At 31.4% G+C, this 16,191-nt stretch overlaps 2 protein-coding genes and 3 non-coding genes across 8 annotated transcripts; all 5 read left to right on the forward strand.

Annotated features, from left to right (window-relative positions):
* Positions 1-5,662: 5,662 nt before the first annotated feature.
* LOC133794771 (scarecrow-like protein 13) lies at positions 5,663-10,059 on the forward strand. 2 transcript variants are annotated; one of them, XM_062232155.1, is made up of 2 exons: positions 5,663-5,846; positions 7,913-10,059. In XM_062232155.1, the coding sequence occupies exon 2, from the start codon at positions 8,117-8,119 to the stop codon at positions 9,743-9,745; it is 1,629 nt and encodes a 542-aa protein (XP_062088139.1). In that variant the 5' UTR covers positions 5,663-5,846; positions 7,913-8,116; the 3' UTR covers positions 9,746-10,059. The 2 variants fall into 2 exon arrangements, with proteins under 2 accessions (XP_062088139.1, XP_062088140.1); XM_062232156.1 differs by lacking the exon at positions 5,663-5,846 and adding an exon at positions 5,926-6,535.
* Positions 10,060-10,234: 175 nt separating this feature from the next.
* LOC133794773 (uncharacterized) lies at positions 10,235-13,756 on the forward strand. Of its 3 annotated transcripts, none has more exons than XR_009875315.1 (4): positions 10,235-10,979; positions 11,068-11,202; positions 11,420-11,820; positions 12,409-13,756. XR_009875315.1 is itself a non-coding variant. In XM_062232158.1 (4 exons), the coding sequence occupies exons 1-4, from the start codon at positions 10,682-10,684 to the stop codon at positions 11,698-11,700; spliced, it is 570 nt and encodes a 189-aa protein (XP_062088142.1). In that variant the 5' UTR covers positions 10,235-10,681; the 3' UTR covers positions 11,701-13,756. The 3 variants fall into 3 exon arrangements, 2 of the variants coding, with proteins under 2 accessions (XP_062088142.1, XP_062088141.1); XM_062232158.1 differs by having other exon boundaries at positions 11,420-11,551; positions 11,696-13,756; XM_062232157.1 differs by having other exon boundaries at positions 10,235-10,486; positions 10,653-10,979; positions 11,420-13,756.
* TRNAT-AGU (transfer RNA threonine (anticodon AGU)) lies at positions 13,723-13,796 on the forward strand. Its single transcript has one exon. It is a non-coding gene; the product is annotated as a tRNA-Thr (tRNA).
* An 893-nt stretch (positions 13,797-14,689) lies between these two features.
* Positions 14,690-14,779, forward strand: LOC133798788 (small nucleolar RNA SNORD96 family). The gene has a single exon (XR_009876007.1). It is a non-coding gene; the product is annotated as a small nucleolar RNA SNORD96 family (small nucleolar RNA).
* A 52-nt stretch (positions 14,780-14,831) lies between these two features.
* Positions 14,832-14,924, forward strand: LOC133798789 (small nucleolar RNA SNORD96 family). Its single transcript, XR_009876008.1, has one exon. It is a non-coding gene; the product is annotated as a small nucleolar RNA SNORD96 family (small nucleolar RNA).
* The last annotated feature ends 1,267 nt before the right edge of the window (positions 14,925-16,191 follow it).

Raw genomic sequence — 16,191 nt, forward strand, 5'->3', positions numbered from 1 at the left:
ACACTAGCTAGTAGCAACTCTAAAATAAAATGTACATTCTATATGCCAATGCTATCCTATCCCTACACGTATATGTCATTTTCTTTTATAGCACTAATATGTAAAAAAAGAAGAAAAAACATTAGTGGGGACCAATCGTGTTACACGCACAAAAATTTCATTAGTTCGTATACGACAAACGTGAGTTTTCATGAAGTAAACGTAATGACTTTATTGAACATTGATGTCATATATTTATTATAGATGATTATCATAAATATTATGAATCTCACACCAAAAGATTGATACATATTGAAAATATGTAAAAGTTCAAGAAAATATTGCATTCATACATATTATGTAAAATAAAAAACTACTTACTAATAAATTCTCCTCAAAAGAACCCAACCCAAATTTTACTATCTCATTTTTATGTATCATCTCATATTTAATCAATTAATAAATATAGTATTTTAATTGAATTATTTTATTTTTATTAGTGGAAGACATAAGGATAAACGAGACAAATAATTTCATTCCAAAAGAGCCTACTTCTAAAAGTTGGTCTTAAACTCTTAATATAATACAAGTATATTTAATTCATAAACATACATCTTTTAAAATATTATTGTGACAAAATGATCTACATTTTTTTCTCTTTTACACATTTATATTTTCAACAACACTTAGTCAAACACGTGTCAATAAGTATCGATAGCATATATTGGGTTAAAAATAAATTAATCCCATTGTTTTTTCAGAAGGTAGTTTATAAACAAACATTTAAGTATATTTATTTGCCATATATTTAATAATTTATAGAAAGTTAAACGTTGAACACCATTTACGAAAGTTCCTATGATTTTATTCTAATTCAAGGACGTTTAAGAGGACCAAAGAGATGCTATGTGCTATGCTATGCTTCACGTTAGTTTTCGGTGGTCGGTGTACCAGAAGATTCCTTCAAGTATAGATGTAGTTAGTTGGGTACGCCATATACCACGTCATCATTTCATTTTTTAATTAAAAAAAATAAATTATGAAAACGTTCGCTAAAATCCTTTTTAAAAATTAAAAAAACAATATCAGCGACTTCGATGAATGTGAGGTTTGCGTCAATAAAGAACAACATCACTTCACTTGGCGAACGCGGCTTTTTATAAAATGGGCATTGTTGAGTCGTAAAATTACAAAAATGCCATTTGACTTCATTGTAGTCATACCGAGTAGAAACCTGCCCATTGTTTTGTCTTTTCCACATACTGGTAACCGTGTTTATGATTATGAATTGCCTTTACAAAAAGAAAAAGGACCTTTAATACGATTGAAAGAAATATAAAGGCAAAATTATTTAACATATTATATTGTTCTTTGATTGCAATTGAAATAATAATTTTCATTTACCATACAAGTTGGAAGTCACAAAATTTAAGTCATTAAGCCTTGTTTGAAACTTAGATTATATATACTTTTAAGGCTTTGTATTTTATTCCTCTTTTCTAAAAAAATGGATTGACAATTAGATTGTATATATTTTTAAGGCTTTGTATTTTTTTTTAAAATGGAATATATCATGTGTTGTGCATTAAGATTCAATGTATTTTAAACTTAATTTAATATACTTAATCTACTAATAACTGTTCGACTAATTCTACCATTAATCTGATGACCTATGTAGTAAATAAAATGCATCCTAGGCCAAATCCATATTCATATTTTTTTTCTTTCACAAATAAGTTATTGAGTCTTTAAAAATATTGTTTTTATGTTTTTTTAATTATAATTAAATTTATATTGATACTATTAACAAGATCAACTAAGTGCTAATAAGTAGATTAAGTTAACTATATCAAAGTTATTTTTGATTAATAGCGCAATTTGTCTTTCTCTTTAAAGTTCAACAATTTTTCCGTAAGAGAAATGAACGCTTTCATAGACATTTATTTTGTACTACCCACACTTTGCAAGCTATTTTTTTCTAATAGAAATAATATAACAAGGGTAAAAAAAACTTTGTATTGTGCTTTGAGACTAATGGGGCTTAATATTAATTTGATGATGATATGTTGTAATAGCATTCTCTCCATGCTTTTTTCAGTTTATCACTGCTTACTTTTTTTATCTTTCAAACTTACTTGTTCTTTAAATCTTGGTATAAACCAACCTTTTAAGTCGATTCTTGTCTAAGGATATTTCTAATGAAATGCCCAATTGAGCAAGATGGCGTTCATGTTGTACCTCTTGATACTTTCAAATGGGCTTTTGTAAAAATCTATTAAATATTTATTACCCAAACAAAAATCTTATTGAATATAAATTTCTCTATTTGTTTATCTCTACTGCTGCAGTGTATTCTAACACATTCTTTAGTGTCATTTTTTTTCTCGAAAGATAAATGTAAAAGTTTTCATTTTTCTTTTTTACTTTATCTCATTCATGGATCTCTTTCTTATTTTGTTAACTAATGTATTTTAAGATAAATAATAATTTAATTAATTATTTAATTTTGACACTAAAAGATTTAATTTGAACTTTCTTAAAGCTTGCATAAAATAATTATCTTGTTTAGGTTGACAAAGTACCAATCAAATTTTAAAAACCTTGACTTAATACTGAACAAGAAAAAAAAAACCATTACAAGTCAAACTAATAGTAATGAGATATGGCTTTATATTTTTCTCATTGAATTTTAGTCACTTTATATATATACATGGTTATAAATTAACCAAATTTAAATGCACATGTAAATCGGACATAAGAAAATTTATTGCATTGAAATATTAAGAAAATGTTGCTAGTCTTTGAAGTAAAGGTGGATAGGTTTCTGTCCTTTTCACACAACTGGTACTGTACCATATGTAGTAAGATTTCTACTTTAATTTTCTCATCTATTTATTGATGGATTCATATACTAATAAAACTCACAAAAGTATTAAACTTAAGAGTGCATTTGACGCTAATATGATATGTCATATGGGGTAATATTGCATGAAGAATTCTTGAATTTACAAATGAAAATAAAATAAAATCAATACATTTAATACTGTATAGTATTGATGGAGTATACAAATAATGATAAATGATATAAATTATTTTTAACGTGTATGTAAATAAAATTATATAGGTAAATAGTAACCCAAAAAATAAATGAAAAAATTATATTATGAATTACATATATATATATAAATTAAGAAATATTAGATTAACACCATAAATTCATATTGTATTATACTATTTTTATTTATTTATTATAGAGTTTCTTTATTTATGTATATTTTAATATAAATTAACTATATATAATTTATGATAATGATTATATTTTTAGTAAGTAAATTTATTGAGGTATATTAAAATTTTCCACATCTTTTAATATATTTATTGCATGTTGATGAGAACATATCAACATTTCCTTATGTATACATTTTGTTATTCTGTTCAAATTGAATATACTAAACTGGTTATTTGTTATATTAAACTAAACAAAATATATCAAATTGTTATGGAAATAAAATATGTTAATATTAAATGTAAACAATTGTCATTTTTGATATACTGTTGCAAGAAAGTATACCTAAATGTTGAGTTTCAATTAAATATATGTGAAAACATAATATAACAATATTAGCAAGATACACAAATAAAAGTAAACTAAAATATATTTAATTATTTTATATTAAAAATAAACATTTCAAATATTATGTTTGTGGTATTTGTTAAGTAGTTTTTTTTTTTTATGTCAAAGTCACTGGTAATTATTATATTTATTTTTTATTTAAAGTATTTAAGCACAAATACTATTCATGTATATTTGTTGTGTTTACATCATAATTATATATATATAAAGTTTATTTGTTATGGATATGCTTAATAAACTAAACCATGTTATTTATTTATTCTTATTGTTATATTCTAATTGAGATTAGTTATATGCTTATTTTCAATAAAATACACTAAACTGTTTTTTTTTATATGAAACTATACAAAAAATACTAAACTGTTATGATAACAAAATAAAATATACTAAATTGTTATAGAAACAAAATATAGTAAGATTAACACAATGATGAAAGATATTAAACTAAAATATTTTTGAATTTTTTTTTATTTGAAAGTAACTAAACAAGAAAAGTTTATATTAGATCAACATACATTTTGATGATATCAATGCGCATAATATTTTTTACATTTATTTTTTTATATAAATAATGTATAAATAAACATTATAAATGTTTGTTTGTTGTGTTTGTCAATCATAATTAAAAATAAAGTAAAGTTTATTTATCATGGTACTGCTTAACATAATAAATCAGAGTCGATTGGAATATATTTACTAATTATTTCAACATTATACATTTTCATGCATGCTTTTTTAAATTCTGAAACCAACAGTCATGAATATGAATATTAACTAATTAATATATTTCTTATTTATAATATTTTTAAATAATATAAATCATATATGGAAAGTTATTATATAATGAAAAAAACCTTAAAAAGAAAGTTACTTAATTGGTGGACTTGTTTACGTATATATTATTCAAATTGTGGTATATATTGTAATAAGAATTTATGGTATTAATATAGTATTTTGTTCACTATTATACCACACTAATAAAAAACATCCTAAAATAGATTAAGAATAAATAGTGTCTACAATTTAAATGTATTATTATTCGTAAATTAATAATGTATATATAAACAGTGATTTTATAAGTGAATAAATGCTCTACATGTGAATTTTGTTAAAAAGAAAGCTCTATATGTGAATAATAATTAATATAGAATTCCACACAAATATGTTACACTTTTTCGGAGATTTTAAAAAAATTCTTCTTATGAAAATCCAGAGTAAAGATAATAAATTCGACACAAATATGTTACACTTTTGACATTTTTTTTTTTAAAGTAAGTTATATTTGAACAATGTATCACCAATTAAGTACTTTATAAGAGATGATCTTATATATGAAATTGATCTTTTGTAAACAAAAATTATGATTTTGTCAAAAAAATTCAAAGTTTATTATTTAATAATCTATTCATGTGTCATTAGTCCCCTAAATCAATTTATGACTATCTCTCTCTAGATGATTATTAATTATCTGATTCTGTACTGTTAATATGTTAGGAAGATATTAAGAATGAATTTAAAATTTCGACAAATATGACTGATGCAATCAAGAAATTATAGAAATGAATATACATACAATCAGAAAATAATAAAATGGATTCCTTAAAAAGAAAAAAAAAGAGGAAAATTTAGGATTATTTCAATTAATCCTGCCATTAAAGATTAGAAGCAATCAATTTAATTTTCTAATAAAGACAAGAAGAGTATTTTCGTTTTGTTTTTGGTATTGACAAGGTTTGTACTAGTGTTGTGGCCACAGTGTACTACAGTTCAAGAACTTAACCATGTTTTTGGGAATATTCGGGCTATCTCTTGGCCAAGATTAGCAAGAGGAATACGTTGGCTACACAAAGTCAGTGTCAGCCATAAAATATAGGCAGAATAGATATTTGGGTCACCGGGGGACCAATATTTAAATGAAAAAGCAAACCGAGTAGGATCGAAGAGGGTAGTTTTGTAATTAAGAGACAAGGTCAAGGGCATTAAGTTGGCCGCGGGAATTATAAAGTTTGATGGAACATACCATATACATATATTAATTATTATTATTGGTGGAGGAGAAAGAAAGAGAAGGAAGGAAGGAAGGAAGGAAGGAAGGAAGAAAGAAAAGAGTACGAGAGAACGCCACGGTTAAAGCCTATCAGCAGGAAGAGGAATCTTGGAGTACAACTTATTGCCTCTACCATAGCCAGCACTTCTCTTTCTATCGCCATTCACTAAGCGAACCTAAGCTAAGGTATGTGAACCTCTAATATTTTCTCTCAAATTCATTTATTGAGTTTCAAGATACTAAAGACTTCTTATTTTCCCTTTTTTTTTCTTGAAAAGGAAATAAATTTTGATTTTCCTTCTGGTTAGCAAGAGGGTTGTTCTGAGTTTCTGTTTCTGTTGTTGTTGTAGTTGTTTTTTAATTTTTTTTCCTTACGTGAATTTGGCTGGTTTTAAAGCTGGATTTAGTGTCTGCTTGATGATATTCAGGATTTGGGTAAAAATGGGTTTAGGTCGGATTTTTGTTTTTGAATTATTTAGTTTTAGAAGTTTATTTATTTTTTATTTATTGCATTGACTAATTAGAGTATCGGAATGGAATTATTTATGTATATATTTTTTATAGTTTTATTAGGCCGGTCCTTGTTGCACTGCGCATATACTTTTACGTGTTGTGTACAACAAGTTGTTATATGATATAATTTAAGGGTTTTTATCTTCATTTATCTGAAATTTTAGCTTTTCGGTTTGAAATACTAGGTGGGTCTTCTTCGTTAAGGATTTCTTCTTCTTCTTCTTCTTCTCTTCTTCTTCTTTTGTTTGGGTTATATACATGTATATTATTAACTGTTGTAGATCTATAAAGTTCTCTCTCTCTCTCTCTCTTTATGAAATAATTATTATGCTTATCTGGAATAAGATGATACATGATCTAAGGTAATTAAAATATGGTCCCTTTTCTGAAGTTGAAGTTCTCTGTAGATTATTTTAATTAATTTGCCTTTCCTATTCAAATCCAGTTTTCCCGTGTTCTCAATCACTCTTCAATTAATTTGTTACCTATAAAATGTATTTTTTTATCTGTAGTTGGTTACTTCATTTCTTTTCAATGGATGAATCAAAAAGATTAAGGGGGTATGCTAAAAAAAATATAAAATAAATAAGGGGGTAATTTGGTCATATGTGTTCTAATTAGTCTAAGGAGTTGGTCTTGTTTAGTGAATTCTGTTGTTTAGTGTCGGTTAGAGAAGTTTCAGAAGCATAATTAGAACGGTATGGTTTTTGGTTACTGTCTCATGTTATATTGTGGTTTAGCTTCTGACATAAAGGCCACTCAGAAAGTCAGAAGTTTAGAATAGCTTTCTGTTTTCATTTTCCAGTTCTTCTTAGATATCTTACCAGGTTGTTTTTAAAAATTTCGATTAGAATGGTTCGTCCTCTTCATTTTTTGTTTATGTATATTGGCTATGGGAAAATTGTGTTCTGTATTTATTCGTCTAAAGTCAATATCTTTACTCTTTTAAAATCAAATCTTCATTGTTTTGGCCTTTCCTTTTTCTTTCTGTTTAGATCATCTTTGTGTTGCTAGAGCAATTAGCCGGTGGGACTAGGGAAAGAAAAGAAAATAAATAGTTGTCTTATATTTTTGCTACTCTTTCTTGTAAAGACTGAAGACCCAATTTGTGTCTGATAAATTTAGCTCAAAAAACTAAAATTTTAGCCGTGAGATCTCGTTTGGAATTTGTGAGAATAGATTTAGGACTTGGCTTTTTTGAGTCATGTGGAATTTGTACTTGGTCACCTTGAAGTGAGATCTGTACGGATTATTTCTTAGTGAATTTGTTTGGATGTCAGGATACTTGCATACCTTTCTGATACATGATATATCTAATCAATTTGTGAATTGGGCTTTAAGCCATCTGAATTCATATCCAGTTTGTGTGCACTTTTTCTCTTTTTTTTTTTTCAAATTCATTTTCATTGAATGAGCCTTTGGCTCATATTGTGTAGCTTATTTAGGTAATTTAACCTGGTTCTGCTGTTTGTGTAAGTCTGTTTGAAGCATGAGATGGAGTTAAAAGCTGACATATATCTGTATTTTCTACACGCACGAAATATATGTATATATATAGTGCATTTATTTTGGAGATTCTTTGGAACTCATTTTAACATCATTAGGCGTAAAGCATAATACAAATATTTGTATAAGAGCATGTACGAAGCTAACTGTATTGATTATATACCTCTTAGTAGTTACTGAATGCATGAATGTTATGGTTAACTGATTTCGTTTTGCTCCTGTTATTTGTGCAGATTATCCTTGCCAGTGCATAATTGTCTTGATTGGAGGTAGCAAGTAGCCAGTACTGAAGAAACCACTAGATTTGTGTTTATGACTGAGTTTTGTATGATAATGGTTGTTACTGGTTGATGTGAGTGATTTACCAGTCTTTAGAAAACATTGAAAAGAGCTGCTAGCAAAAATATTATTTCTGGGTAACCATTTCTTATTCCTAGATGCAAACTTCTCAAAAACACCAGCGTGTAAGCGCTCTCCATGGGTTGTACCGACAGCCTGGGCAAGAGATTGATTCCTATTGTATGCCTCATTTCCAAATCTTAGATAATAATATGTTCTCCGAAGTTGGTAGCCAAGGAAAAAGTGTTTCCTTTGAGACTTGCAACGAGAAATTCTTTACTCTAGACTCATCTCCAGCAACAACCGAGGTTCTCAATTGTGATTCTCCTTCTGCTGTGAGTGTCTTGTCGAACAGGAGTCCCTTTTCGCCGCAAGGTTCCCACACTTGCTCATCTGATCCACATCATTCCCCTGACATCTACTCTGGATCATCATTTAGTGGCGGCTCTGCGGTTGATGATAGCAGTGATTTGAAGCACAAACTGAGGGAGATAGAAAAAATGCTGGGAGTCGAATCTGAAACTGTTGACAGCCATTTTTGCAGCTTCAAGGCTGAGGCCCGCCAAGCTACTTCCATGGCCACCTGGAAGATGCTGGAGAGTAAGATGGACATACCACATGTTCTGATTGAATGTGCACGTGCGGTCTCCGAATCTGACACACCAAGAGCAATGGATTTAATGGAGATTTTGGGAAATATGGTTTCAGTCTCTGGGGAGCCAAACCAAAGATTGGGTGCATACTTGTTGGAAGGACTTAGAGCAAGGTTGGAAAAGTCAGGGAGTGCAATCTACAAATCCCTCAAATGCAATGAACCAACCAGCTCAGAGTTACTCTCATACATGTCCATCCTCTATCAGATAGTCCCGTTTTGGAGGTTTGCTTATACATCTGCAAATGTTGTCATTCGGGAAGCTATCCAATATGAGCCGAGAATCCACATAATTGATTTCCAGATAGCTCAGGGAAGTCAATGGATGGCCTTGTTCGAGGATCTTGCTCGACGGCCTGGTGGTCCCCCTTTTGTCAGAATCACGGGTGTTGATGATTCTCAATCGGCTTTCGCTCGTGGAGGGGGTCTTCACTTAGTTGGGCAGAGGCTGTTAAAGCAAGCCCAGTTGCTCAATGTGCCATTCGAGTTTCATGGTGCAGCCATGTGTGGCAGTGAGGTAGAGCTGGAGACTCTCAGAATTCGACCTGGTGAAGCAATAGTTGTTAACTGTCCATATGTCTTGCACCACATGGCAGATGAAAGTGTGAGCACTGAAAATCACCGGGACCGGTTACTGAGGCTGATCAAGAGCTTGTCACCTATAGTTATGACCCTTGTTGAGCAGGAATCAAACACTAACACTTCTCCATTCTTTGGAAGGTTCCGGGAGACCCTTGATTATTACACAGCTATGTTTGAATCGATAGATGTGGCTCGTCCAAGGGACGATAAGCAGCGAATCAGTGCTGAACAGCATTGCGTGGCTAGAGACATAGTCAACATGGTTGCTTGTGAAGGGCCGCAGAGGGTTGAAAGGCACGAACTTTTCACTAAATGGTGGGCAAGATTGACGATGGCCGGTTTATCACCATACCCTTTGAGTCCTTCTGTTACTTACGCTGTGAAGGACCTGTTAAGGGAATATAACCCAAATTTTAGAATTGAGCAGCTCCACGGGGCTCTTTATCTTGGCTGGAAGAACAGAGCTATGGCTACCTCGTCTGCATGGAGATGAAGAGGACTGAATAGAGAGATGCCAAATTTGTAAATCTTTTTTTCTCTTTTTTCTGGTTTTTAGTACGCATGCCGATTAGTTTTTTTAGAAGACTAGAGACGGTGGTGCGTATAGTTTTTGTAGAATCATTAAGGTTAAGTTCTTTTCCACTACTAAGAGAACTATGAATTTGGTGTAAATGTCTTTGGAGTTGGGGGTGAGAAACAGTTGTCCTCGTAGTAATGCAAAAAAGGTTCTACACAAAAACCCTTTATTGTGATACCAACTACCAAGGAATGGCTATATTTATATCATTATTCGACTTTTTCTTCCCACTTACGGAACATTTTCTATCATATAATTTTACGAAGAAAGGAAAAGAAAAACTTAGATCTAGGTCTCAGGAGGACAACGGAGGCAGGTGAGAAGGGTAGTCTCGGCATTTACGTAGTCGCAAAGCAGCGTCGAATTCGGGCGTGTTCGTCAAGGAAGTGCCGATATACGTAAAAATAGCACCAAACGAATCGAGTCACGTTTCGACAACTATGGAATCACAAATTTAGAATTGGTTCATTTCTCATTTCGATGCCAAAAGTGACAGATTGCCATACACTTCATTCGTCTATTTAGTTTAGTTTGTTTTGCCAACGTTTCTACAATCTCCTCCAATGTTAATTAAAAAAAATTGTATATAATTTTTATATAAAAGCAAAAAGTTAAAAACAATCACTTGCTCTCCCCTCTCCAACCATGAAATTTAAGGTATTTTCTTTGATTGCAATTCAATCTTGGTCTTCATAGTTTGTTTCTAAAATTTTGTTAAAGGTGAAATTGTGTTTTTGTTGAATTGAATTTTATTATTTCAGAGGATTTTTATTTTCATTATTATTTATTTATTTTTTGGGTGGAAAAATTGCAATGGAATAAGAGTGGAGAGACAGATCAGAGTTGAGCGTAATGCCAAGAGACGAAGAGCGAGAACGGCGTCGTATTCGAGACAGGCAAAGAAGGCAATCTATGACATTGGAACAGAGAGAGCGACATCTCGCCAGACGTCGTAAGAATTATCAACTCAGAAGACTCAGAGCTGAGACTCGAAGACTTGACACTACTACTGCTACAATGTCTCTAGAAGAACCAACCATCATGATCAACTCTACCCCAGAAAAGGATTTTCAAGATGATGGCTTAAATCCCAATAATGGGTTTGTTCAAGAGAAGGAAAAGTTCAGCTCAGAATGCCTGGATTCCATGAGTGAGTTTCTGTGATTAACGTGCTACTTATGTTTAAATCTTGAAGCTCTTTGACCCTTTGAAGCTTGTTCATTGTTTCTTGCTTGTAGGTCTGGAAACTCTGGCTCAGAGATCTGATAATGTCATCAAGAAGATACGATTGAGTCATGTAAGAAGTCTTGCTCGGTCGTTGAATCGTTGTGGAGGTGGGGTTGGTGTTGGTGTTGGTGTTGGTGATGCTAGATGTAAGTTTCTTTGATACCTGAGATTTCTATTGCTAGAGTCTTGACCAGCGCAATGACATGGCCATTTTGGTGATATAACACCGCACTACTACAATATTAGTGGGGTTTGTCACAAAATTTATATGTGCACTAACACATCTAGTCTATTTTTTAATTATGATACTTTAGTTGTATAAATCTATGTTTGTTTGAATTATGGAGTTTGTTCAATGGATAGTGCAACTTGGAGTTGGAGACAATGATTCAGGTAGATTAACTGGTGGGCTACGTTTGAACCGGATAAAGCGTCTTGCCCGGGCGTTGAATACTGCTAACACTGATACTGATACTGATGGTGAAAGCCACCAAGGTACTGTGTTGGCTTTTCACTAATTAATTCTAATATAAATATAACGATAGTAGTTAGTTCAGAAACATTTTTTTTTGGAACTATTTAAGCAATAGTTGATGATGATTCCAATAATAATTTCGAGAATTTTGTATCATATTCCAGGATAAAAGATTTCATTCTGGCGAAGGATGTGAATTTTCATTGGACCAAATAAAGACGAGGAGTGAATTTCTTTTAGATGGTCTAAATGGTTTTAGACAAAAAAAAAAAAGCAAAAAGAAAAAAAGGTTTGCTTAATAACTTTTATTTTATAACTCTTCTGTAGCTAGTAAAAGTTGTTTAAAACTCTAATTGGAAGTTGATTTGTTAATTAAAATTGATTAGCAGATAAGTTTTACTCCTGTGTCTAATAACAAAGAAACTTTGTCAATTTCTATCGTTTTTATTTTTTGATTTTCTCTTACCAATCAAAATGTCAGTAGAATCCCAAACCAAAACGCCCCATTCCTTTCTTCTCTAATACTGACTGATTCATTGCTTTTTTGAGATGAAATTCAATGCTTTTTATTAAACTTTGTTTTTACGGTCAATGGTCATTCCTTAAAACTTTATTCTCTTACGTGATTGAAGCTTCTGTTGGCGCACACAAAAACCAAATGTATGAAAAAGCAAGTTGTATTATGCAATGTGAACTGATGTAAAGAAACTTGTGGAAAGTTGCAGGTCTTTTTGTTTGGCGGAAGAGTCATGTTAACATCTACTTTTTCTCTTTAAGTTGCAGCATTTAGTTCTTTCTTTCACAACACATAATTGCCTATATTGTATGAGTTAATCTTAATTGGGATTATATCTTATCCATTCGTTTGCTCTTGAAGGTGCAGGTTGGAGAAGACTAACCTTAATTGGCTGAGAAAAGGCTTCTTGCATATACATAAAATAAAATCTAAAAACTGACCTGGGCTCACAGACTTGCAGAATAGTAAGGAACAATGGATGGAATCTACGGCCTAAGTTTCTGAATTTTAACACTAAATTCATAGTAAAATAGAACAACATCTAATATATAATAATTTTATTATTATTTTGGCTCATTTTTTTGCAAATATTTATGTGGTTGTCCTCATTCTTCATTTTAGCTAATCAAGTTTGTTGACGACGGTTTTCGCAATTAAGTTTTTTCATAGAATTAGGAGGAAAAGAAAAGAACAAAGATTTTAATCCATGATATTAAGATGATGATCTGCCTTAAAGCCTGAAACAATTTTATAGATCTTCAGTACAAAATTTGTACTGAAGATCTTCATAAAACCTAACTAAGCCTACGCGCTTGAGCCTGCACCACGATTCGAGCTCACAATTGTAGTACTATCCATGTCACCACCTTTCAAGCCTTCGAAGTCAATCTCTTGGCATGATCCGTTCCTCTCGAGCTAACCCCTTATTTCGAACCACACAGATGACATGACACCAGGAAGGATGACACTTGAATAAATCAATACGTTTATTTTTCATTCTTACAAATTTTATTTTTGCGAGTCAGACGAACTTAATTATCTCGAAATTTGGAGTATAATAAGATTAAATATTTAATTTTATTGGTTTCTTGCCATGTTTCTTTGTCGATCTCAATATCAGATCTAGCTGAGCTTCATGATTCATTGGCTTACTTTATGGCTTTGAAGTTTGTAATTCATTTATGATGTAAATCCTTAACTGGATTGAGATGGTATATGCTAGACTAGCTAATGAACTAAAAATGTACGTCAAAACAATATTAATATATAATGGATAAGAATTTTCTGTCATGAGATTTCTTATGTTTGGGGTTGGCCAAACCTCTTAACTAGCTCAAACCATATATATAACCAATGTTCATATCATATCTGCTAAGTGTTCAAATTAACCAGGCAGAATCACAAGTTAACAAAGCTCCATTTGATATCAAAAACTAGTTACAACAATGTATGTATCCTCGATTTACTTCTCTTTTTTGTGGATAGAAGTAACTAGAAATGATATGAACATTACTGATTACAGATTAAGCAGAAAACATTACTGAATACTAACTAGAAATGGGATTAAATAACGGGGAAAGCAGCGAGGATGAAAAAATATCCCTATACAATATATTGAAAATCTTCTTTTTATGTTTATAATTAATAAATAATAGCTGCAAGTCATATCAACGAGCTTTCATAGCTCAGTTGGTTAGAGCACCCGTTTAGTAAGCGGGAGGTCTTGAGTTCAACTCTCAATGAAAGCATTTACTTTTTTCTTATTTTTTGTTTGGTTTTTTCAATTTATTCTGGTCAGTGGTCGTATACGGAATTGGCCCAATTCCAAAGTTACGGGCCTAGCCCACCCACTCCCTTTAAAACTTAAAAACCCTAATTTACAAGGCCAGTAAAGGCAGCCGCATAGCAATATGCAGTTCCTACCGTTGGATTTACATAATACTTTTCACATCCAGCCGTAAAAGCAATTATCCCAGACTATTTAATAGCCTCGCCTAGTCTTGTCTCTCCAACTCAAACCTTCTGATCTGGTGTTTAGGGTTTTAGAGAAACGGAAAGAAACTTTAGTGTATCGCTTATCAGAAAATTTGCAGAAGCTGGTGGTTTGTAAGAGAATGGCTGGGAGGTCTTTTCTAGTGCAAGCCTATTGAGCTTTTGGTGGGAAATTCTAGTGTTGGATTCTCTGATCCGGTTTAGGGAGTTTCACTGATCTTCAATCGAAATTTGAATAGCTATTGGTAATATAAATTTTTTTCTTCTCTTTTGGTGTTTCTCTATTATAGTTGCTTTTATTTTCTTATCTGTAAGTATGGCTCATTTGTGTCATATTTTGACGGAGGATTTCTGCGAAGCGATCCTTTACAAAACGGGAGCAAACCTATTATGTTTGTATATTTCCTTAGTTAACGTCATATATAAATATCAACAACGTTGATGGTTCTCCTTTTTGGATTTCCTCCGTTTTGATTTGTCTCATATTCCATCACCTTGTGGAGCGGCTTTGCTGCCATTACCTCGTTGGACTTGCCATGAGATGTACATTTGTTTTGGTAAAAAAGCAAAAGTTACGGTCTTTGTATTTGCTACAATTTGTTTGGTCATTACGATTGTTTCGTCAGTTTAGTACTCTGTTTTTCGTATATTGCCAATGATGATATCACTCATCAATAACCATCTTTCGGGACTGAATGGCTCTTTTGGGCCTTGCTGTTATTCTGCAATTCTGAGGCATTATTTTTCTTTTTATTCTTCTAGCTAATGTTTATTTATATCATCGTTTTCCTGTACCAATGAGGATATCATTTACCAATTAACACCATCTTTCGGGACTGAAATGGCTATAAGCCTTGATGTTATATTCTGCAATTCTGAGGTACTTGATAATTGATTTGATTTTATGTTTTCCAAATTTGTTTCATAACTTTTGAGTATTGTTTAACTTAAAAATATATAATTTGCAAATGTCCTTTTGGTTGTGTGTGAATTGAAATGCCAGTTGCTCATTATTTTCGTTGTTTCCTATTTATACTAATATTTGCCAGTTGTGTAGATTTCGGAGTGCTATTATATTAACATTTTGGTTGCAGTGATGCTGCTGCGGTCCTCTGTGCACTCCCATCTATGTATTCTTATGCTCGTACGCCGATGTTTTGCTTGTTTAATGTCAGATAATTGTAATTCTACAGAATACTCGAATAAAAATAATTTCTTGGCAATAGAAGTGTCTAATTTCGTTTGTTTCGGCCTGTTTTGTAACGCATTTTTTTCGTGTATTATAATTTATTTATTTTTTAAAACTACGTCAGATCATAGAGGAAAGTTTTTTTTCTTTTCAGGAAAAACTATATAATTATCAGTTATAGTTATTAAAAAACGACACCATTCTGTGTAAACGACATAAATAGATTTAGCTGTTTTTCGAGAATTGTCATACTTTCGATAAAACAACATCATTTCAATGAAACAACATTACTGTAAAAAAATAATAAAACATTAAATTCAGAAAATAAAATATCTTTTTGAAAAAGGACATCATTTAATAAAACATAAAATTATGGAAAAATGCACTATTTAAGAAAAACGACATAAATGGAAAAGATAGACAATTATCCAAAAAAAACGACATCCTTTCAGACAAACGAATTATTAACAAGAAAATGACATTAATAGAATAAGTTTGTAATCGAATGATTTAAATCTGGAATATCAAAATGGCCCAGACTCATGATTGGGCCTATTTTTCTAACGAATTCATCTAGTTTGTAATAGATTCGACTAGTCTGTTATTGTTGAATGGATCAAATTGGTCATCGAATTAGAACCAATGGACCTCTTATATTATCGAATTAGACTTAAGTCTCTTAGGATGGATCGAGTTTGTAGCCTGTTATTGTATTGGTCTCTAGTCTGTCATTGAATGAACCTAGTCTATTATCACATTACACCCCGTTCGTCATCGAATTAGATCTAGTCTTATCGAAATGTTTTATCAAATGTATTGTGTCTGTTATCGAATTATATCAAATCTCTCATCGGATGGATCCAGTTTGCCACTGAATGAATCCAGTTTGTCATCGAATAAACTCAGTCTATTACCAAATTAGACCTGGTCTGTAATTGAATTGATCCAATCTTTTTATTGAA

The sequence above is a fragment of the Humulus lupulus genome, chromosome 8 (genome assembly GCF_963169125.1).
Source record: "Humulus lupulus chromosome 8, drHumLupu1.1, whole genome shotgun sequence".
Lineage (NCBI taxonomy): Eukaryota > Viridiplantae > Streptophyta > Magnoliopsida > Rosales > Cannabaceae > Humulus > Humulus lupulus.

Excerpts from the sequence above, each read along its gene's own strand:
- LOC133794771 (XM_062232155.1), top strand. The coding sequence starts at position 8,117 with ATGCAAACTTCTCAAAAACACCAGCGTGTAAGCGCTCTCCATGGGTTG.
- LOC133794773 (XM_062232157.1), top strand. The coding sequence starts at position 10,682 with ATGCCAAGAGACGAAGAGCGAGAACGGCGTCGTATTCGAGACAGGCAA. Across the intron at positions 10,980-11,067 it reads AGAATGCCTGGATTCCATGA|GTCTGGAAACTCTGGCTCAG; the intron begins GTGAGTTTCTGT and ends TCTTGCTTGTAG. Across the intron at positions 11,203-11,419 it reads TGGTGTTGGTGATGCTAGAT|TGCAACTTGGAGTTGGAGAC; the intron begins GTAAGTTTCTTT and ends TTCAATGGATAG.